This window comes from Cupressus sempervirens, chromosome 2 (genome assembly GCF_028749045.1).
Source record: "Cupressus sempervirens isolate cs-2001-9-10 chromosome 2, ASM2874904v1, whole genome shotgun sequence".
Lineage (NCBI taxonomy): Eukaryota > Viridiplantae > Streptophyta > Pinopsida > Cupressales > Cupressaceae > Cupressus > Cupressus sempervirens.
In genome coordinates, this window is record NC_143119.1 from 386799117 (window position 1) to 386822146 (window position 23030).

Here is a 23030-nt window from a genome sequence, read left to right on the forward strand (position 1 = left end):
GCATTTGATGACTCAGCCAGGCTTTACAAACTCATTCTTCCAATGCCTGTACAAAACATGGCTCTGCCTAAAATAGTGTCTCTGTCTCTCTCTTCATTTCCTGTAATGAATATTCCCTTTCTTCCTTGGCTAACCTGTCCCCAAAATAGTCCTGGTCCTTATAAAGGAGATAGCTTCTCAAACTGCCAACCAACTAATTGGTCGGTTCTCATATTTGTCAATGGATTTCTCAAATTGAATGTTGACTAGTGATAGGGAGTTGAAGGACTGGTAACAAGAACTTAGAAGTTCAATGAAACAATTAAAACCAAAAATCAAGCCCTTGTGAGCATGATACTTCTACATCAGTCTCCCCTTGACACAAAAGAAAACGTGCTTCTGCATATGGGAGCAACAACCAAAACTGTCTCTTAATTTCTTTTTTTCTTTTTTTCCAACAGCTCCCTGGCTCAATTACCATTTTCCTTCAACTCCATTTCCCACTTCTTCACTCTTCCCAGATCATTCCCATTGTTTCCATCCTCTGAACACTTCTCACCCTTTCAGTCGCACACAAATCAGGCTAGATGATTATATGAAAATTAAAGATTTCTATGTCTGGAAACTCATTCACCCTGTCAATAGTGGACTCCACCATAAATATCAATTGCCAAACATTAACTCTCCATGACTTTTCCACTGAACTAGTAATTGCCATAATCATTATATAGATTCAACATAGCAACTTATGCCACTAGCTCTTGAACATTAGGAATTCCAAAGTGGGTTAAGAGAAATAAATAAATAAAATAACATGGTTGAGACACACCTTAATCCTACCATTCTCCCATTGGTTGAAGGCCTGTCAAGAGTCAAACTCTGTCACCTACTCAAGGCCCAAAGGCACATAGAACCAACACACCATTTGAACTTCTTGGTGCTCACTGGCTTCGTCAATGCATCTGCAACATTTACCAAAGTACCAATTTTTTGCAGCTTTGCCTTTCCGACTTCCACCATATCATGAACAAAATGATATTGTACATCAGTATGCTTTTTTCAAGCATTGAAGGTAGCATTCTTTGCTAGATAAATAACACTCTGGCTGTGACAACAGATAGTAATCTGACCTACATCAAACCAATATTAGAACACAATCTCTTAAGTCAAATTGCCTCTTTAACAGCATGAGTAGCTGCTATATGCTCTGCTTTAGTACTGGAAAAAGCAACTACAACCTGCCCCTTACTCATCCAACTGATTGCTCCACCAAACATTATGAAAACATATCCATTGTGGATCTTCATTTGTCAATATCACCTACCCAATTTGAGTCCATATATCCACAAATGCAAACAAAATGTCAAGGCCTAGTAGGATTAACATGAAAACATAAGGAATACTCAGATGTACCCCTTAGATACCTGGACACTCTTAATTGCATCCTAATGTACCTTTCTAGAATTAGCCATATACTGACTAAGGACTCCCACTGCTTGGGCAATGCTTGACCTACTATTGACCATGGCATACATCAAGCTACCAACAAGACTCGCATAAGTTACTCTAGACATATCCTCCATCTCAGTAGGAGATTTTGGATTCACTTCTTTGGAAAGCTCCGTCCCCTTTAACATCCAAACAACTAATTGCCTACAAGTTGCCATGTTGAATCTCCCCCAAAACAGAGTTAACATACTTTCTCTTGCTCATCCAAAGCTTTTTGCTAGCTCTATCTCTTATGATCTCAATCCCAAGAATTTATCTAGCTACACCTAAATCTTTCATTTCAAATTGTGCTGCTAATTGAGACTTCGAATCTAAAATCATTCTTTTACCATTCCCAATAAACAACGTATCATTCACATACATGACTATGATAAGTTTGTGATTATTTTCAGATTTATAATATACACAATGATCATATTGAGATCTTAAAAATCCCAAACACAACATATAGGTGTCAAACTTTTAATACCACATACTAGGAGATTATTTCAAACTATACAGAGACTTCAACTTACAAAGAAGGTTTGCTTTACCTTTTTCAATGAAATGCTTTGGTCGTGGCATGTAAATTTCCTCCTCCAAATCATTATGAAAGAATGTTGTCTTCACATTCATTTGCTCAACTTCAACATCATAAGCTGCTGCAAGTGATAACAATAATCGAATGAATGTCAGCTTCGCTACAAGAGAGAATATTTCACCATAATCAATTCCCTCCACCGGTGAATATCCCTTTGCAACCAACCGTGCCTTATACTTCTCAACACTATCATCTGAATCCAAGTTTTTCTTGAATGCCCATTTATATCCAATAGGTTTCCGTGCTTCAGGCAAAGGTGCCAAATCCTATGTAGCATTCTTCTTCAATGCAGTCATCTCTTCATTCTTGGCTTCCATCTAGGAATCTGCATTATTCATACCCATAGCCTTTCTAGCAGTCCTAAGCTCATCAATGTTAGCAATCAAAGAAAATATACATTTGGAATGCAATAAAGAATATCCAAACCTTTTAGGTGAATAACCATATCTATCATGTCGTCGTCTTTCACGAGTAGACCTCCTCTATGGTTGAGATTGAGGTTCTTGCTCTTCAAAATTTTCAGAGCTAGTTGAGCTCTCCTCATCATCAAGTCCAACAGGAGCGCATAGCTCATTTCTTATATGAGTAGATGGTATTTGAACTATCTCAATTTTTCAGTTTCTCTTCCTTATTTGGTTGCTAATCAACTATGGAAGATTTTCGCTCACAAAATATCACACTTTTGTTGTAGAGCACCTTCTCTGCAATTGGATCGCAAAGCTTGTAACCTTTCACACTGAGGCCATAGCTAATGAAGATACACTTAACTACCTTGTTCTCCAATTTGATATTTTTTCACTTGGCACACATACATCCATTGGTGTCTTCTCAACAAGTGCTGAAGTAGTAGATCTATTAATCAATAACATGTAGTGGCTACACCTTCAGCCCAAAACTTTTGTTCAATTCTAGCACTAGTAAACATGCCCTCTCCATCAGTGTTCTGTTCATCCTCTCTGCAACTCCATTTTGTTGTGGGTTGTATGGAGTTGTCTTATGTCTCTCAATCCCATGATCCTTATAGAACCTGCCACATTCTGCTGAACAAAACTTACTGCCATTGTCATTCCTCAAACACTAAATTTTTCTACTAGTTTGTTTTTCAACGGACTTAAACTCTTTAAACTGACTAATTTCAGTTTTACTTGTGAGGAAATACACAAATGTCCTACCATAATCATCTATGTATGAAACTAAGTAACATATCTAGATATCAAAAGAACATTAACCAAACCCAACATATCTTGATGAATATAGTCCAAAACCCCAAAATACTTATAAGAACTGGGATAAAAAGAAACACTGTGTTGTTTACTTAAACACAATGTACACAGTAGCTGAACTCTAGATTACAATCATCAGGGCCTTCAACAAGGCTCTAACTTTTTAGGGCTCTAAGACCCTTCTCACTAATGTGACTAAGTCTTTGGTACCACAACGTTGACTAAGTCTTTGGTACCACAATGTTGTCTTCTCAGCTGGGAGCCTCATCTCAAAAGCATTTGCACCCTTATTCACCAAGAAAGCATGACCATTAGACGTAGAAACAATGATATTGTTCTTTGCTCGATCTGACGGGGAGGATGAAGAATCTAAAGCCCTTTTCTTGGACTTCATAGAAGCATATTGCACTTAACCATGCAAGCATCCAACTTATACAAGGTGCCAATCCAAACACCCTTAGCAAGCACCATGTAGCCTCTTGTCATCTTGCATCCACTACTTGAGAAAACAATGTGCACACTCACATCACCAAGCTTACTGACTGAAATTAGGCTTTGGGCCAAACCAGGCTATACAGTACACCATCAATGTTACATCCCAAATTTTGACCCAATTTAAAATGTTCATACAGCCGTTGAGGTTTCATGTGAAGTCAGTTGACAGTTGAAATTTGTTATAATCATGTGAAATGGCAAGATGGCTAATCGTTATAATTTTATATGAAGATGACATGCTAGTTAACTGTTATGATGATGTTTTAAAGCTATTGCAGATAGTTGGTTATTTATCATGAATTCATGGGAATTGAGAAGGCGGCTAGCCGTTATGATCATTTATGAATAATAACTCGTTATGGTAATGTGATTTAACTATGAAGAATTTGGTTGTAGGGAGCATGTGGAAGGGGTGGGAGCATTTTCAGAAAAGAATTAGGCATAGGGACATCACCATCACTGGGAAAATGGGTATGAATCTTGAATCACCATGGTTGAGGATCTAGTGACTTGTATAACAGGATACAATCATTAGACATGCATGAGCTATTGGATAATCTTTAAAACATTTAAACATTTTAACTTAATTAAAGTACATACCTTTAATAATTTATGATGGACATTCTCATCACTTCTATATAATACATATATATGTATGTGCACCTAGATATAAAAATAAGGTGACACCATAGTATTATTTTATACAAGATTATATCTATTAAAATACGTATTGATAAATGCGTATACTAGGAGTGGATAAGAAGATAAATTAATCTTCCAGGCAAAGTAACAAGAATCGGAATCGGATCGGAATCGGCAAGGCCGAATCGAATCGTGAATCGGCAATGAATCGGCGATGAATCGGCAAATTTGAAAAAACCCTTTAAATTTAAAGATTTTAACAATTTAAAACTTATTTTATACACCCTTTATTGAATATAACTTAAACACACTATAACATCATCAAATAGAAGTTAAAACTTAACATACATAAACATGGAACATAAAATCCATCACATATGTAACTATGTTATCTAAAATGTAAATTGTAGGCTAGTTGAAGTAAATAGAAATCAAATGATCACAATGATTTAAATCATAGAATGTATGTAAGATGATCCATAAGACATCAAATCATAAATGTATGTAAGAATCTAAGATGAAGATCCATGAAAGTTTGAAACACATGTCTATCAATGATTCAGTATCAATATCTGTAAACAAAATATAAAAACAAGGCTCCAGCTCAAGCCTCAGACTCATAGTCATCATCATCATCCTCAACATCATCCTGAAGCTCGGCTGCAGCCTCAGCCTCAGCCTCTGAGTATCCAGTCTGCCTAGTAGCAAGGCGTCTAATGTAGGTCCTAGAGGACTGCCGAGCCATATCTCCCACATGTAAGATGAGCTCATGAACGTCGCTAAGGCCTGTGCCTGTGCGTGCACGTGTGCGTCTACCAATGCCTGAAGAACGTGCTCTAGCTGCCTCAGCCTCTATATCCACCTGGTCAACCCACACACGGTCTTCCTCAGTGAAGACTGGATCCACAACCTCTGTGAGCCACTCTGATTCTGGATCAATCTCCTCCAGAATGATCGGAGAGGAGTTAGTGCCCAAAATTTGTCTGATCCTAAGACGGAGGTTGTAATGAACAAAGACAATATCATTCAACTTCTGCACTGTCAACCTGTTTCTCCTCTTCGAATGGATGTGCTCGAACATGGACCAATTGCGCTCACATCCAGAAGCGCTGCTTGGCTGACTCAGAATACGAATGGCAATTTTTTGAAGTTTTGGGGTTGTGGCCCCAAACATTTGCCACCATCTATCTGCAATAAGGGAAAAATTGAAAATAGAAACAATTAGTCTCATTTACAAATTACAAGTTAACTCTAAAATTACATAATCAACTTTAAGATTAGAATCTAGATTCATGAACATTGAATATATTATTTAATTTTTACCTGGCTGTAGTGTTGTCTGAGCATTTATGGCCATCCTGCCAGAGAAAAGTGGCCCCTCTTTATTGTTGAACTGGTCTAGCTCAACAATCGCAACAGCGCTATCTTCATCGCTACTCAACCTCTGAATCACTGTGTATAAGCCAGTGAGAACCTCCTCATCCGCCTTGAACTCAGGACAGAAACGATATGCCGGATTCAGAAAGTAAGCTACTGCATGGATGGGTCGATGGAGCTGATTCTGCCATCTCCTATCGATGATGTCCCAAATAGGGCCATACCTCTCCTGCACTCCTGCATATTGGGCTCTGATGGCCTCCTTGGCCCTATCCATGCCCTCATAAATGTAGCCCATAGAGGGCTTCTCCCCATCAGCAGTTCGTAGCAAAGCTACAAGGGGCTCAGTGACCTACATATAAAGTAAAACAAAAAACTTGAGTCAAAACTTAAATATAAAATAATATAACTTAAAGTAAAAGTAAAATACTAAATGTTAAATTGCAATAAATTTACCTGCAGGATTTCTCTAGCGGGTTTCTAAAAACCATCCTCATCAAATATGCAATCCGCCACATCTATCCCTACAGTGGTCGTAGCATAGGAAGAGGAAATCCACTCCCGCCCAACAAACATGCTCCTCAATTCATCCCTTAATGTCAACAAGGACTGCAAGGTGATGAAATTCGAGGCAAACCTTGTGATACCTGGGCGAGCTAACTCTTTGCCTTCTGTGTACTTCCTCATTGTGCTAAGGACAAATGAATGATTATAAATGAATTTGCATATGTTTTTTGCCCTTTTCACACGTGACTTGACAAACTCAAGTTTGCCAATTTCCTCCAACATGAGGTCAATGCAATGTGCCGCACAAGGGGACCAAAATATGGTGGGGTGCCTCTCCATCAAAAGTTTACCTACAACAATTTTAAGTCAATTAGAAATTCAAATTTCAAAATTCAAATAAATTTATTTTCAAAACTTGGAAAGTTAAAAGTTTACCTGCAGCAACATAACTTGCTGCATTATCCGTCACCACCTGGATCACATTTTGTTCTCCCACCTCTGCTATGACTTCCTCAATAACCTCACATAAGTATGTGGCATTTTTTACATGTGCGGAAGCATCAATGGATTTGATGAACATGGTATATTCTACAAGTAACAAAACAACGAATTAGAATATTAAAATTAAATGGATCATCAACAAATTAGCATTCAACAAATCAAAATTTACAATTATGTATGTAGGAAAGTAGAATGATCAATTACCTCCACAGGATACAAGAAAATTGAGGAGTGTTCTATTCCTCCTATTTGTCCAACCATCAGTCATGATGGTGCAACCCTTTGCAATCCACTCCTTTCGGTTCTCCTTGAGCTCAACCCTCATGTCCTCTACCATCTCATCCAAGAGGTATCCGCTCAACTCAGCCTCAGTTGGGGCTTTAAACCCCGGACCACAAATAGCAACCGCGTCTATCATGTTCTGCCAATAAGGAGCCCTGTCACAAATAAAAATTTAGATGTCAAAGACTCAAATTATAAAACAAGTAAATACAATTAAAGTTTTACTTTTACTTTTAATTTTAACTTTAAAGAAAACAACGAAAAAAGAATCAATTACCTGGCTGCAATAAATGGAATGTTGCAAAAGTACCAAAATTTGCATATCTCCTTTTTGGCAGCATCATGAACTTCCTTGTTCAAACCCATGCCCTCAAGCGTGGGTTGGGAACCAGGAGTAGTGCGGGGCACAAAGTAACTATCCATTCTGTTTTTCCGCACTCTAGGCTGCAATAGGTTGGTGTGGGACTCTGTCTCAGTATGTGACCGACTAGCACTAGCACGAGCAGAAGAACTAGGATAAAAAGGAGGCCTAGAAGAACCCTCTCCAACACAACCTACAGATGCAGAAGCTGATGCAGATGCAGATGTGGATGCGGCTGCAGATGCGGATGCGGGAACATGGGAGCCAATACCCCTTAACCCTTCAAGTTGCATTTTCCTATTGGCTTTGTCTTTTTCAATTTTTTCTAATGCCATTAAGCAAGTGCGTTTTGCCTCAGGAGTTTGGTGAGTGCAAATTGTAACATCGTGTCCAGGTATAGCAGCAATGTGGTATTTCAATCTATAAATACCCCCAGAAGTTATTTTTTCTTTACAAAAAATACATTTTGTTTGATATTTGGTTCTTGCAGGAAACTCTTCGTTATATTTCCAACATTCATCTTTTCTACCCATTGCGAATTTGCAAAAAATGAAAGCAAAGGCTGCTGTAATAAAAATTTATATGTAAAATATCAAAGTTTGAAGCTAATAAAAGCTAGAAAACAACAAACCCTAGTTTGCAACTTAGTAAAAATAAAGAACATTCAAGATCTAAACTAAAAATTTTGAAAACTATAAAAATTTAACAAAAAATGCATAATACACTAACATGCAAAAAAAAAAAAGAGCACTTACCTCTTGCAAATGAGTTGAGGAGTGTTGAGATTGGCTCTCTAATGCTCCCAATGCAATTGATGGCCTCCCCAAATGGATTGCTGATCTCTTTTGTGCTCTTTCTTCTTGCCGGTTAGAAACCTATGGCTTTTCTTTTCTCTTCTTCTCTCTCACTTTTCCTCTCTTCTACTCATGTTAAACAAATAGAAGGCCCTTTAGGGTTATAACAAAGAGAATAGGTCAAAAACAAAGTAAAAAAAAAAGCAATTTTTTAAAATTTTACAACTCTATACTTTATTGGCCGCGGGCGATTCATGCCGATTTTTCCAGGTGATTCATGCGATTTTTTGGATGAATCACCTGAATCGGCGATTCATGCGATTCACTTGAAGAAATTGGCAATGGCGATTTCCGACTCCAAAAAAATCGCCATTGCTGAATCTAATCGCTGAATCGCCGATTCAGGCGATTTTATGGCGATTCTCGTTACTCTGCTTCCAGGTGAAACATGTATTTAGATATACATATTTAAAAGGTACAACCTTGGATAAACATTAAATATGATGCCATCTTAATAAAAATATATATAAGTGCAAGTAAATATATATGTTTATACATTATCCTTTTTGATTAGTAACTTTCGAGTTCCCTTCCATATTTATTTATTTCCTTATAAGAGGCAGAAATGTACACTTGGCATATGTTATCGGTAATGCAAGAATACAATTCTTCTTCTTTTAACTGCTCACGAGTTACAGCTTTTTGGAAGCCTTTGTTATTTTCGAATGCCTCCTTATTTATGGAAGCAGGGAGAGGCCAAAGATATTATTCATTTCCCACGATTTTACCTCTGCTCTGCTACGTTATTCCCTTTTGTTGCAAGTGATTTCAAACCAGACGTAAGTCATATCTTCATTGAGATTTGCATTTGGATTACTCACGTCAAAGGAACCGGCTGCTTAAAGTCAAGCCCAAACTCACGTCTTTATTTCAGACCAGGTTATGTGGTCAGCCTTCCATTTTCAGTTTTCTATATGTTCATTTAAACTGCTTTCGAATTTACAGTAGAAAGGAATGTGTCCATGAAATTCCCTACATTACTTTTGCATTGCATAGTCGGATGGATATTTGATGATTCTAATATTTCTATATTGAGTCAAGACCAAATGTATATGAAATGTTCATACATCCTTGTTTTACTGAAGTATATCAGAATCAAATTATATTTCTTGCAAGCCATTAAGATTATTTCTGAAGTCATAAAGACTATGATACGACATACTGAAATATGTAATATTCTTACACTAGTTGAGGTTTAGCAGAAAGAGTTGGTTTACTCTATGATTTAAACACCTGGGACTCACCCGACTATATGGCCTAGGAAGAGGTGAGAAAGGGAAATCTGCAATAACATGAAACAGAATCAGATGTGACATAACAATTATATATAATTTTTAAAAAGGAATCATTTAATAGCCCATGCATGTCCAATTCATTTTCTGTTGTCAAGTTGAGTGGTGTGATTAAATATTAGGATGTTCAGTGGTTGACAAGGTGCTCCATGTCTATTCCGGGTAGGGAGGGCCTTTCTAGTTAGAGAAAGTGTGGGGATAAGTTTAAGGTCCGTGGTTGGGAGGTTAAGCCCCTGACAATGTTTCACCTCTTCACAAGATGTTAGGGCGTGCATCAAACAAAGACAAGTTAAGCATTCAAACATTTATTGGTAATAGCTAGCAATAGAAAGAAAAGGAAAGATACAATGGTATTTGACGCTCTAAATGATACAATGGTATCTGCTGCTCTAAATGATGCAGTGGTAATTGACGCCCTAAATGATACAGTGGTATTTGATGCCCTAAATGATACAGTGGTATTAACGTCTTAAAAGATACAATGGTATTTGATTCCCTAGATGATATATTGGTATTTGTCATTACAATAAAGTTGTATAGCTATTTGTTCCTTAAGAGGTATTTTACAAACTAACTTGGGTTTTGCAGAAGCATCCCTTGATAGTTTTCAGTTTGAATACTACGGTATGTAGATTTTAAATTCTTGGGTAAATTCATTGTGTAGAACACAATAATAATCCTAGGAGGCGGGGGGTGAATTAGGATTATACTGAAATCTTTTGCCAATTTAATTTATTGCTAAACTTGTGTTAAATATTTCATCAGTGTACCATAATATCAACAACAATAATCAAATAAACACAATCCACAAGAAGAGTACAGAAGATATATTGTGGAAACCCAACTTGGGAAAAACCACCAACACCCAGATTGCTAGGAGCTACTGTCCTAATCCAGTCTCACCAATCTTTCTTCAAATACAACTTTAATGGCTTCAACCCTTAGGAGCAACAACCCCCTTTTCAGAGCTACAACTCTTTTAAACTGAGTACCCACCTAATCTGTATGAGTATCTAACTCATTGACAAATTAGAATCCAAAACACAATCTAGTTTGCTTTAAAACATTATGTTATCTCTATACAAAGATTGAATTGAATTTCTGAAAGTTTGGCTTAGGTCTGATATCACTTTACTGAACATCAAAACATCTCCTTTTTAAAATTCAGACTGTAATTGAACTTCTGATAACTATCAAACCAGGAACAATTGTTTCACAGACATTTTCTTCAAAATCTCAACATAAAATTTTCAAATCCCGTGACATGTCAAATTTCAACATACAACTAAATCAAATATTCCTGCCCTATCCATTGTCACAAATCTTCTTCTGAACTTCTGTGTTGATCTCTGTTCTTGATGTATCCGCTTCTTTGATTTTATACAATTTCAAAAACTTGTTTTCATCTGTATGCTCTTCTAATAATAATATATACTCTCAATACCTTTTCTGTTCATGTAATTGGCTTCTTCTTGAAAACATATTCTATTTGAGTACAATCCAAAATGGACACAATAATACGAAATATATAGAGGATGATTTAGTTGAAATTCGTTCCGACTTCCTTCGCTTTGTAATAAAACTGTCCTCTAACAAAATATTAAATATATTAATATGAAACACGTCACCAATAATAAACCGATGCACCGTTTTAATATTTTATTGTGTCATCAAAACTTTAATAGGACTATTTCATTATCATCAGGCTGCCACAACTCGATACTAGGAAATATTCAGACAAACTTCTTTTGTCCTTTCCCAATTTTATCTTTTGTCTTTTCCCAGTTTCGTCTTTTGTCCTTTCTGAACCTTGTCTTTATTACTTTCTTTTACATGACCAAACAAAAATTGTTTCTTGTAGTTCTTTGTGAAATGTTTTGAAGAATGATTATCACACAAGGTTTATTTTTAAATATTCACGAGGCTGCCAATGTATCTTTTGCTATCCAACTACAATGCAACAGTTGCTGTAAGTTCTTCATTCATAACCAGTTTGTATAACATTGTTCTATCCCCTAATATGCAACCCTATGTATAATATCAACAAGATATCTTCCAGCCACCGCATATTTGTTTAGATACAAAGCTTGCTGTGAGTCTATACAGAACAGTAATGTGAAGAACAGAGTATTCAAATTCACACAGGTATGTACAAGATAATCATTTCATGGTTTGATATTCATCTAGAAAAGAGTCTATTTGACATCAATAACACTTAACACATTGATGGTATCTTCAATTGTTAGTTATGAGTTTTCCGTTTAAGTAATTGTAACTGTTAATCTCATTCACATGAACATAACTGATATAACTATCTTCCTATGAATATGAAGTAATAACTGTATAGCTTTGATATGTTGTTAGTTAAGACCTGGGAAAGTGCTTGTTACAATCAATCCCCTTCACTCTATCATTAGGGAATCCGATCTTGACTCTATCGCAACCAACAACATTCAGAGGAGAGTTATCACGCACAAACACCTTCCCACCATCAAACTGTCAATACTTTGAAAACCAATCTTTGTGAGATATGCGGGAAGAAGCATGTGAATCTATCAACCACACCTCTTCTGATGCATGTGTTGCCAAGGCTGCAACAAAAGCATCTACATCATCTTGGGAGGATTTTTTAGAGTTAGAATCGGAGAAATCCTGTTTATCTTTTTTTTTGTTCTCCTTTGAACACTCTTTTCTGAGATGACCGGGTTTGCTACAGTTCCAGCGTTTTGCCTTGGACTTTTTACTAGGAGATTCAGATCTACCTAGATAAATGTTTTGATTTTCTGAACTGTACTAATTTTCTTTCAAACTCTGCATCTTGTCTTACCCTATTGGCTTCCCTCTTATCCATCTTTTAAGGGCTTTCTTTCACCTTTTTCTGCTTCATCGTGCCTTCTGTTGATGCGAGTTTTGTATCACTTACATAACATATTAGGATTTGAATATTCAATATGGGATATCAAACATGCAACTCCTCTCTTGAAAAGTTATTACTCATGAAGACATAAGCAATAGCTCCAATGTTCCTTACATCGTTGGATACTCGCTCAGTTTTATTGATGTGATTTGTTGGTAATCACGTAAGCGGCCTTATGCAAATTGTTGAGGATGACTTAGACTTTGGCGGGATGAAGGTGATGGTGGCTCGGTTTGTGAAATGTGCGGAGGCAGATAATGTTGATGGTGGCGATGATGGAGGATGTGTCTGCCAATGGTGATGTTGATGGTAAAGTGATGGTGGTGGAAGGTGAGTGGATGTGTTCTAATACTCGACCTACTCTAACTTCCTTCTCTCTAAACTTCAACTACCCAGCTACTCACTATTCTACTCCTACTCCTATGAATGGAAGGTTAGCAAATGGACAGGGATCGAACCTAATGAGAGCTGACCAGCGGCCTCACTTCCATAGGTGCAATGATTCGAAGGAAAAATAAATTAGTTTACCACACTAAGCTTTCCAACCAGCCGCTGGGATGCTAGTGGCCTAGTATTGATCCCTATCAAACATTTACCAATGCTGCCATACAACTATCCATCTACTTTAACTTCACTTAAACAACTTCAAATGCAACCAACTTTAACAACTTGAAAGGAAATCTAACTAAGTGGAAGTAGAAAACATGCAATAACACCCAATGTTCTTAATCAACATGCAAATCGCAACAATGAAAAAGAGAGCAATTTTGGTATTATCTTCGCAACAATTTCTCCAACCACCTTACAAATGAGAGCAAATGGCCTTTTATAGGGGCCAGAAATACAACGGACGGTGGAGATCAAAACAAGATCAACGATCCAGATTGGATCCTCAATACCCTAATTAGGGTTGCCACAACATCGGCCAATGAGAAGCCACCACCTCATCAATGGACCAATGAAAAAAGTGCAAAAAGTGGCAACCAATGGGAAGGCACCAAAATGGTGGCCAATCAGAAATAGACACTTGTCCTATTCTAGAAGAAAGGGAAATTGCCACTTGGGCTTACATCAAATGATCTTCTAATATAAATCTTCCCTTTTCTTTCATCTTCTTAGCTAAGGCAATGAACTTAGCTAGCCTTTCGTTAACTTCTTCCATAGGAGGACAAGGTGTGTGCTTTGCCCCGAGTTCCGTTGACTTCGCCACGCCACTTGCTGCTTGTAGTATCCTTTCGTGATCCTTCTCATATTCTTTCTCAAATCCAATAAAAGCATTGAGAGAGAAAAGGGTGCCCAAATGCTTCTTCTTGATAGCAACCTTCCCCAACTCATCGAACCTCGATCCAAAATGTGTTTCATTGACATCCTCTTCTCTGATATCCTCAAAATCAAGTGCTGCCTCAACGTTGCTCATCATGGTTGAAATGAAAGTGTCGACGCTTGGGTTGTGATGTGCAACTGCCTTTTGTATATCCTTTCATGGTACTGCCATTGGTATTGGTTATTCGCCTCATTTTTTGAGAAGAAGGGAGTTTTGGGCATCATATCCTCTTTGTCTTTCTTAGTGTTTGCCCGTTTGGGATTCTTACTTGCACTAACATCCTCCATGCTCGTCGCCCTATTACGGGATGGTATAGTGGTGGACGAGAAGGCAAGTAGAACCAAGGGAAGCAATCCTTAGACTAGAACGAAAGAAGGATGTCAGCTTAAGGACCCCTTGCAACTCTAAATGATTTGAAATTACCTCTACCTATAGCCAAGGGGGATTGTGCTTCCTTTAGTCTGTCCTTCATCCGTATCATGTCCACTGTAGCGATATTGGTGTCGGTTATTCTCTTCATTTTCGAAAAGAAGGGAGTTTTGGGCATCATATCCTCCTTGTCTTTTTTAGTGTTTGCCCGCTTGGGATTCTTACTTGCACTAACATCCTCCATGCTTGTCACCCTATTATGGGATGGTAGAGTGGTGGACCAGAAGGCAAGAAGAACCAAGCGGAGCAATCCTTAGACTAGAATGAAAGAAGGATGTCAGCTTAAGGACCCCTTGCAACTCTAGAGGATGAAAATTCACCTTAACCAATAATCTTACAGCGACTTTTCGGAACCTAGGATATGACTTCAAGAATTTCAAATCCCTTGCAAATCAGAAATTTATCATGCAATTCACCTCCAAATAAAATTACCCAACCTAGGGCAAAAATCGCAGCCTCTTGAAAAAATCAAAATTTTATCTTCCACAAATTTCAGCTCCCACAAATTTCGCCCTCCACAAATTTCGGCTCCCACAAATTTCACCAAGCAAGAAGAGTGCAGATCTGCTCTTGCAAAATCACCAACACCTTGAGAAGGAGAAGTCAGAAGTGAGGAAGAAATGGGAGAGAGGCCTCCTCTTATACCCAACTTTCTTCTTGGACCCTAGGAGAAAGAAAAACAAATAATTAATGCAAAATTATGGCCTACAATTAACTATTTAACCAAAATTAATTTTGCCATGATGAAAATTAACTTTCTAAATTGCCAATTAGTTCTAAATTACAAAAAGAAATTAAATAATGCCTTGAGGGTGTTAAATATTTCCATTTAATGGGGGTTTAGTAATTAATACATCATTAAATTTGGATTTTGGCTAACCAAAAGCCATTTTTTCAATATTAAATTACCAATTTCATTAAAGGCAAAAAGTTTTCAAGGAAACTTTAATCTATTAAAACCATTTTTTTTGCAATTTCTCTCCAAATCGATTTAGCTAAGCAATTTTAGCTTTTTAACACAAATAAAATTATTTCTCTAGAGCCTAAAATCGATTTTGCAATTTTATTTCACCATCACAAAAATTAATCCTTTTCACCAAAAATAATCAAGATTTTCCAAAAGACCAGATTTAACAAAATTTTCATTTTTTGAAAATTATTCAAATTTATACAATTATATCCAAATTTTCAAAAGAAAATGTCTAAGTGCAAAATTTACAATTTTATCTTGCCAAGTGTTGCTTTTTAAAAATTTGTTCGGCCTAAGGATGAAATTGGTGGCTCTGGAAAATCAAGTTGAAACCGGGTGAAAATAAATCTAACCCTCTCCCCACTGGCCCTGAAGGTGTCCAAGACGTGAAATCTTCAAATTTGAAACCTCTGGACCGAAAACTACTAAGGCAATCGAAAAAAAAGGGGTCCCCAAAATTTTGGGGCGATGGTGTGAAAACCTCACAACACCGTCCTAATCTCATAGCTTTGTGATACCTCACCTAAGGCTTTTGTTCTTTCTCTACCCAGTCATTTGGTACCTTCTCAATTCACAACACACAAATCTTACCAAGAATCTTTCAATAATAAATCGTAATTCTCATAGATCTCCAAGGTCAATAATCATACCCAATTTTCTTGCACAGATCTTCTGGTCTCTGATACCACTTGACAGAAGCCTTGTTGACAAAGAGTAAGAGTTTCACAGAACCAAAGACAAAATAAAAATGACAAAATGACTAATACAAATTTAGGTTTAAATTCCGAGTTGTCTTTTCTTAAACTTTCAATGACGGAGAGAGACGTGAAGATTGTTCATGCACTAATTAAATACACATTGCACAAATATTAATTGCAGATTACATGTTTACAAACTCAGTGATCCTTCAAGGACCTGTTTATTCAAACATATACCCACAATCTGTCATCTGCTTCTTACTGAGAATGCCAGACTGTGTTCAATGACTCAGCTAGGCATTACAAATTCATTCTTCCACAGCCTGTACAAAACGTGCCTCTACCCGAAATTGTGTTGTAATGAGCCCGAATCAGAGGAGGGCCTGGGGCCCACATGGTGCTTGTAAGCACTGTTATTGGTTTTGGGCCTGATGGAGCTTTAATTTCCGAAAAAAATATAAGCTCCATTTGTGAACCATGTGGAAGACTTGATGATATCATTTGATGACAAATAGGCTTGAGGTAGATCTGCAAGCAAATAAAACTATTGAATTGCTAAAAAAAACTTGAGTAACTTATTGCAGAACTTGTGGGTCAGGGTTATAAATCTGTCTCTCTAAATATTGAGATACATAAGCTAACTACTGATTTTGGGTAGAGAGTTGGAAAACTAGTTGAACAACATGTTGAACCTATGAAGAAAGTTGAACAGGTTAAATTGGAGATGCAGCATAAAACCTTGTTGCAAGTTTGTTCCTTGGTCTTCACATCCTATGAACTTATGAAGTATTCAAACATCCTCACTGGACCTATCAATGAGACTTACTAAGTCCTGGTTTATACTCTCCTACGCCAAGCAGATCCTGTGCATTACAGTCAGTGGATTAATGTAGAATCATTACAAAACAAGAATCATGACTGCAGCATCCAATAATTTAAATGCTAAGGAATGAGCAAAATTATTGCGACACTAATGTGCTGGCTTCTCAGAAAGGAAAGGTTGCTGATGTTGGAAATATGGAGTCGAAGCTGAATTTGGAAACTAATAAATCAACTATAGATGATCATGATGCTTTGTTGCAAGATGAAAAATGTCCAGAATTTGATGCAGACTGGTATAACTATCCTAATGATGACCAAGAGTGGCCAATAGAGAAAGCAGTTCAGTCACCATTTTCTGAAAGGCATTGAGAGAATGAACTCCCATGAGCTTTAGTTGAGATCCTTATCAGAAGAAATGTTCACTTCAACCTTATTCACGGCAACAAAGGCTAAGAGTGTTGGGAGTGTGTAACAATTAGAAGACAAGATTCACGAGGCAACCCGATAGTATTATATAAGAGAAGCCATCACGAAGAAAATGCAAGCACTACCAAATTGCATCATCTATTTTGCCGTGACTATGACACAATCATTTCAATGATTCCTTTCCCGTGATTCAGCCTGCACGTGCAAATCATGTCTGATTCTGTCATGACAGTATGGATGGAACCGATTCTTCAGCAAGACATAGGTGTGAGGAATTATACTATCATAAGAATCCATGCCCAATGACTCACTCACAGAGCTTTACGCAAGGCCCAATCAAACGAAATAAAACATGGTACCCGATAAAACTAAATGAACCAGCAGATGAATCTCAGACAAATTCACGATGGCTTTGAGAAGTACTTGAACTCAAACTGATGACGCATATACCAAGCAGCAACTACAGACCACGTCAGATACCATTTGCGGGAAGAGATAGCATATAAGCCCACAGCTGAGTATTAAATATCATCGATTTATTTGAAAGCAGTGGTTGAGATTGAATTTTGAAGAAAAGATTAAAATAATTTGGCAGATAAAGACCATAGCCACCATAGAAGTTTGGCACATCAGTAAATTGATTGGTTATTAAGATTAAGGAAAATACAATGCACTATGAGAAGAATGAATAAATCAATAATAAACATCAAACATTGGGAGCAGCTTTGTCGGGATCGTTCTTTATTTACTAATAAAGAAAGATATATTAAAAAGATTGAAATCAATTACGATTAAAACAATTGTGTCATGAGAAGCCGCGATTTATTTTTGAAGACACAACCTTTAAAGTTTGAAAAGTCACCTTCTCTTATTATTAAGATATAAATAGGGACATACTCACAATGAACAAGACAGATTCAAACTTTCACATTCTCAAAGAATAAGCATTTTATATTATTTTGTATGGAGGGATAAGGAGCTTAATATGGCTTTTCTAATGTAAATTCTATTATTTTATTTTAATAATAAAATAAAATGTTCTTTGTTTATTATTAAAGGCGTGGATATATAAACTGCAGATGAATCGTCCTTTATAATTATTATTTGGAATTCTTTATACAATTTAAATGTCAGATAAGTGGACAAAGTCCTTTATAATTATTATTTGGAATTCTTTATACAATTTAAATGTCAGATAAGTGGACAAAGTCATTTAGCATTTAAATTCGATCATCACAGATAGTGTGAAATATTTAATTGTTTCCTATCTGTGTCCAATTTGTCTCCCTACCAGAGGAGTTAAAATTCAATTTGGACTAATTTAAGATTGTATAAATATTTAATTTGTTGCATCTTGATTATTTAATTGTTGGCAGTATAAGTGCGTGGAACATTATAAAGTTGTACGTGAAAATTCATTGAAGTTGACTCTATTGCCCGGATGAGCAGAGGCACTGGTCTTTCTATTATTAAAGTCAGAAAATCTATAACTTCCTACAAGCATCAAATTAATTATTATTCAATTATACAAAACATTCAACCATTATCCAGCATCCAGTTATCATTTTAATTGAGTTCGAGGACCTTGCCAGCCAGAGAACTCCAAACCTTAAATTCACTTTAGAAAAGCTCTAAACCAAGTGATCACGTTCAAGGAGGTCTACCCACCTAGGTGTAATGGAGCTTGAAGTGCAGGAGAATTGAGAAGTATTCTTGTTCGTTGGCCAAAACTGATTGTGGAATCCTATTGGAGAAATGGCAGGCTCTTGGATTTCCAATCTGCGGTTTTGGAAACCAACAGGGCCAATAACTTTCTATAAATAAATTAGTAAGTAAATAAGACTTTGAGTTTCAGCCTTAGCCAACCTATCTAGTTTGAATTGATTTTATTTTGTGCAAAATCTTATATTCCTGGGCCAACATGACCAACCTTGCCGGGCATGTATTTGTAAGTATTTTGTTGGTTCATTTGGTTTTTCATGCTTGGATGAACACAATTCTGCCTCAGTGCATGATCTCAGTCTTGGATGGCGAATCAAGGTGTGGCAGGTTGGGACGTAGCCCCTGACCTGGTCTTGTTCATTTGAACTTTCCATTTTTACTTACTGAGTCTAATCACTGCTGGGTGTTTGTGAAACAATAGCAGACCACAGGCACTTGGTGGCAATCAAAATTCACATATGCATATGTGCCAAGCCAATATAGGAGTATTTGTTGGAGTATATAGGAGGGTGCATCATAATGCAGGCGAAGGAAGGCGATCAATCTGCCTTTTGCCTTTGTCTTCAACAGGGCAAAAGAGCCAGAATCACTATTGTCAGGCCAGCATTGCAGTGTGTGGGTTCAAGGCATATGTGAAAGGAGGACTGGTGCACTTGAATGGGAGAAAATGACACAATACTGGCCAGATTTTGCCTTTCACCTTAAACATTGAGAAGGATATGCATATTTGGAATAGGAGGAAGCTGAGATCTGCAATTCGAAAACTCTATATTCAGACTATAGAAAGGGGAATACATGCAGTTTGTTACTAACACAGGAAAACAGTATTTGAACTATCAATCTGATTGTAACATTGTTTTATAATCTGATTCTAAGAGTTGTTAAGACTATTTTGTATGAAACCTCTTACTCTGGAAATATCTGAAATTCTATTTTATGATTATTCTGGTAAAACATGTCTGTATTTGAGTGTTGGTAATATCAGAACTAAATATTGTGGCTATCTTGATAAAACATGTGTTGTATTTGAGTGGGGAACTTTTCAGTTTCTCTCCCCCTTCGCTTCCTGTAATGAATATCCCTTTTCCTTCCTTGGCTAACCCATTCCCAAAACAGCCCTAGCCCTTATGAAGGAGATGGCTATTATAACAGCCAACCAACTAATTGGTCCGTTCCCATACATGTCAGCAGTTATCTCTACCTGACTTCTGACAGACAACAGAAATTTGGAAGGACCAGCAACACGAATTTAGAAGTTTGATCGAACAATAAAAACCCAAAACCAAACTTCTGCGAGCTTGATGCTCGTGTATCAGTTCTGCACTAGCCCTGTATTCATAGAATGGGTTAATAACATACCCATAAGCACTACATTAGGAATATTAACCAATAAATAATTCTGATTTATCTCCAACAGTTGAACCATATTTTTTAGGGTCCAATTCAGATGCGGGATGGAGTCTGAAATGTTTACAATAAATTATTAAAAGGTTATTCTTGGAAATAATTATTTTATGATCTTTTACTTTGAAATTTTGTGGCATGTCATTCTATTTCCAAGGAACAAATTGATTAGTTCCGATTGCATTATAGTCCAGCTAAGTGCACTGACAAAACTAATTATCAACTTAAAGAGGCAGAAGGATTGCTGCTTCAAGGTTGAAGAGCTATAGAACATGATTAAAGATGGAAGAACTGTACTACATGAATAATGCTTAGTTAGGTACCCTCTGTGAACTTTCTTCAAATTTACGCAATATGTATTGGATTTCTTATTTTACTGAAGTGATCACACTATATGCTTATCACACAATCTTGTAAATTTTCTTAATACAGAAGACGTCGTACATTGTTTAAAAATATGCAGTTGCACTAATCAAGTTTTCAAAATATATTCCTTTAACAAAAAACGTGCAGTGTGTGATAGCTGTTGAAATGGAGTTGCTTAGACAAGTGACCATGGTATTGATATAATTCACTTAAACAACTTTAATAATAAGAAACATGAGTAGACCATGGGATGACGTGCAGACAGATATGTAATAGTTACCATTATTAAAAATTAACTTGCCTGAATGTTTTGACAGAAATGAATTTCTCCAAAATCCTTATTTTCTGGGACTATATAAGTTTTAGTATATTAAACTTGTAAGTGTTGTGTCCTGCATTTTGATGGAACAAGTAATGTAAGGAGACACTCAATTTTTTGGAAACTAGGTGTAATTTAGTGGAAACTTCTATACATTAGGATACAAAATAATTGTAATATCAATGCTATTTGCACAATCTGCATCTAAATAAACCAGAAATTAGTGAACACTGCATAATTCAAAAAATGGTGGATTTATAATTTATGATCTCTGTGTTAGAGAAACTACTCTGGATTGCTTTTCTTTTTCACTTTTCTTAATAAAACTTTCAACATTTTCCTGCTGTGTTTGTGTTGGAACTGGAGAGACACAGAATCAGGAATAATACCTGAGTTTTTTCAGTTTGATAATTACTAAAATATTTGCTAATCAATATAGAAATAGTGGAGATAAATGAAAGGAAGGGTAGGATATGAAGGTAGTTCTGCTATAGTTATTTGTTATGCTTATAATATATTTCTTAGGCTTAAATTTCAGATACGCCTCTTCATGCCTTCTTGTACAGAAGACCTTGGCCTGTCTCTTTCATGACAAATATGTTATGCCATTTCTCAAATTGGGGAAGCTTGTCATGAATTCAACTCCAAATTCTCTATTTTTTTCACACAGAACCAAGAGATTCTTATTCTTTTAAGATCCCCAAGCATTAATAGAAAGTTTGGGGATTTCCAACGAAGATCCAAACGGAAGACATGGACTGTGTTATCTTATGTATTTAAAGCCCAATTTGAAGACACAGATCGATTTCAAGTTTCAAAACCCTTGGGATCCTACGTTGTGAAAGTCTACTATTAGTATATTTCGATTTTTATTCCAAATTTGAGGTGGATCTAAAATTTATGTCAGTCCAAGTAAAACAAGCTTATAATTATGGGAATGGTGTTCTTCATAGTTTGAATTCAGTTATAGGAAATAATAAAATGTTTAATTAGAGCGCAAAACCGAATGTGCCAATGAAGCCGCCTGTCTTTGAATTTGAGCTTTCCTTCTTAAAACTGTTTTAAAAATAAAAAGTTGTTGAAATTCTGATAGAGAACAATATCTATGATGATCAATTTAAAATTTTGACTTCCAACTTCTTGGGAGAAACTGAACTAATGTTTTTGGTCTAATCAAACAGGTGCAACTTACAACTGAGCTCTCATAATTTTTAAAATAACTTTGCTACTTATTTGTGATTCTGGAATTGAAACACTTTGGGGGACAAGAAGGATGGGGTTTCTTACATTAATTTTGTTTGTTTGCAGAGCGCCCTTACTTTTGTAGAGTGAAGCCAGATGTGTTCAAAACATTGTATGGCATTGATGAAAAGGACTTCAACAAAGAGGCTTGCGGGTATGCCCTTTTCAAGATTTTATTCTGATCACTCCCAATCAAAACTTCTATTCTCGTATGAAATGCTGCTATTTTAGCCATGTGTTGCTGTCTTGGTTTTGGAGAATATTAATAATGTCTATCTTATCTTATTGATCATGCAGAAGCTGTCGGGACACAATAAAAAATGTCTATGGCAGAAAATCTTCCGAATTGGAGAATTTTAATAAAGTGATTACGAAAACCAGGACTAACTGAGCCTTGATCAGACTTCCTTGAATTTTGTCACTGTATTTTATCTTGTATATTATGGTTATTCTTGATACTGAACAGAAACTTCTATATCACTCAATTAATATGGTTTCGTTTTCCTCTATTAAAAGATGGTTTGTACTTTAGTTTGTATAATATGAAAAATTTCATCGTATCAGCCTATCAGGGACTCTTTCTGAGAAATCTCCTCATAAGATGGTAATTTGTGCAAATAATCTATTTATTGTGATTCAATTTTTGAAAATAATAATAATATCAAATAAGATAAATCATTATGTTTTAAATTACGGGTGAATGCTTTTGAACTGTGGGCATCAACAAGAGAATGATTGTCCTCGTCTATTCAATTCCAATTCGATATTCAAGAGTCATTTTGAATATGT

The 23030-nt window shown here is 36.3% G+C and overlaps 2 protein-coding genes across 2 annotated transcripts in view; one reads left to right on the top strand and one right to left on the bottom strand.

The window, feature by feature from the left end:
• Nucleotides 1-22807, top strand: part of LOC149572753 (zinc/iron-chelating domain protein) — a 36063-nt gene extending 13256 nt beyond the window's left edge. The window contains exons 3-4 of the mRNA XM_089811984.1: nt 22308-22395; nt 22539-22807. Coding sequence (XP_089668110.1) covers nt 22308-22395; nt 22539-22632 — 182 coding nt within the window. The 3' untranslated portion in view covers nt 22633-22807. The remainder of the gene's footprint in view (nt 1-22307; nt 22396-22538) is intronic.
• LOC149572754 (uncharacterized) lies at nt 1146-19284 on the bottom strand. The gene is made up of 7 exons (XM_089812297.1): nt 19119-19284; nt 6748-6900; nt 6544-6662; nt 5752-5914; nt 5183-5616; nt 1988-2334; nt 1146-1236 (listed from the first exon to the last, which is right to left on the bottom strand). Exons 1-7 carry the CDS (start codon nt 19282-19284, stop codon nt 1146-1148), a joined length of 1473 nt encoding a protein of 490 aa, XP_089668423.1.
• Nucleotides 22808-23030: the final 223 nt, after the last annotated feature.

What these genes read in the sequence shown, in the direction of transcription:
- LOC149572754 (XM_089812297.1), bottom strand. Translation starts at nt 19,284, where the DNA reads ATGGAAAGTTCAAATGAACAAGACCAGGTCAGGGGCTACGTCCCAACC. An exon ending in AGCAAGTTATGTTGCTGCAG is followed by an intron (nt 6,663 to 6,747) that starts GTAAACTTTTAA and finishes AAATTGTTGTAG; the next exon opens with GTAAACTTTTGATGGAGAGG. An exon ending in CTTTGTAAGTTGAAGTCTCT is followed by an intron (nt 1,237 to 1,987) that starts GTATAGTTTGAA and finishes TGGAGCAATCAG; the next exon opens with TTGGATGAGTAAGGGGCAGG.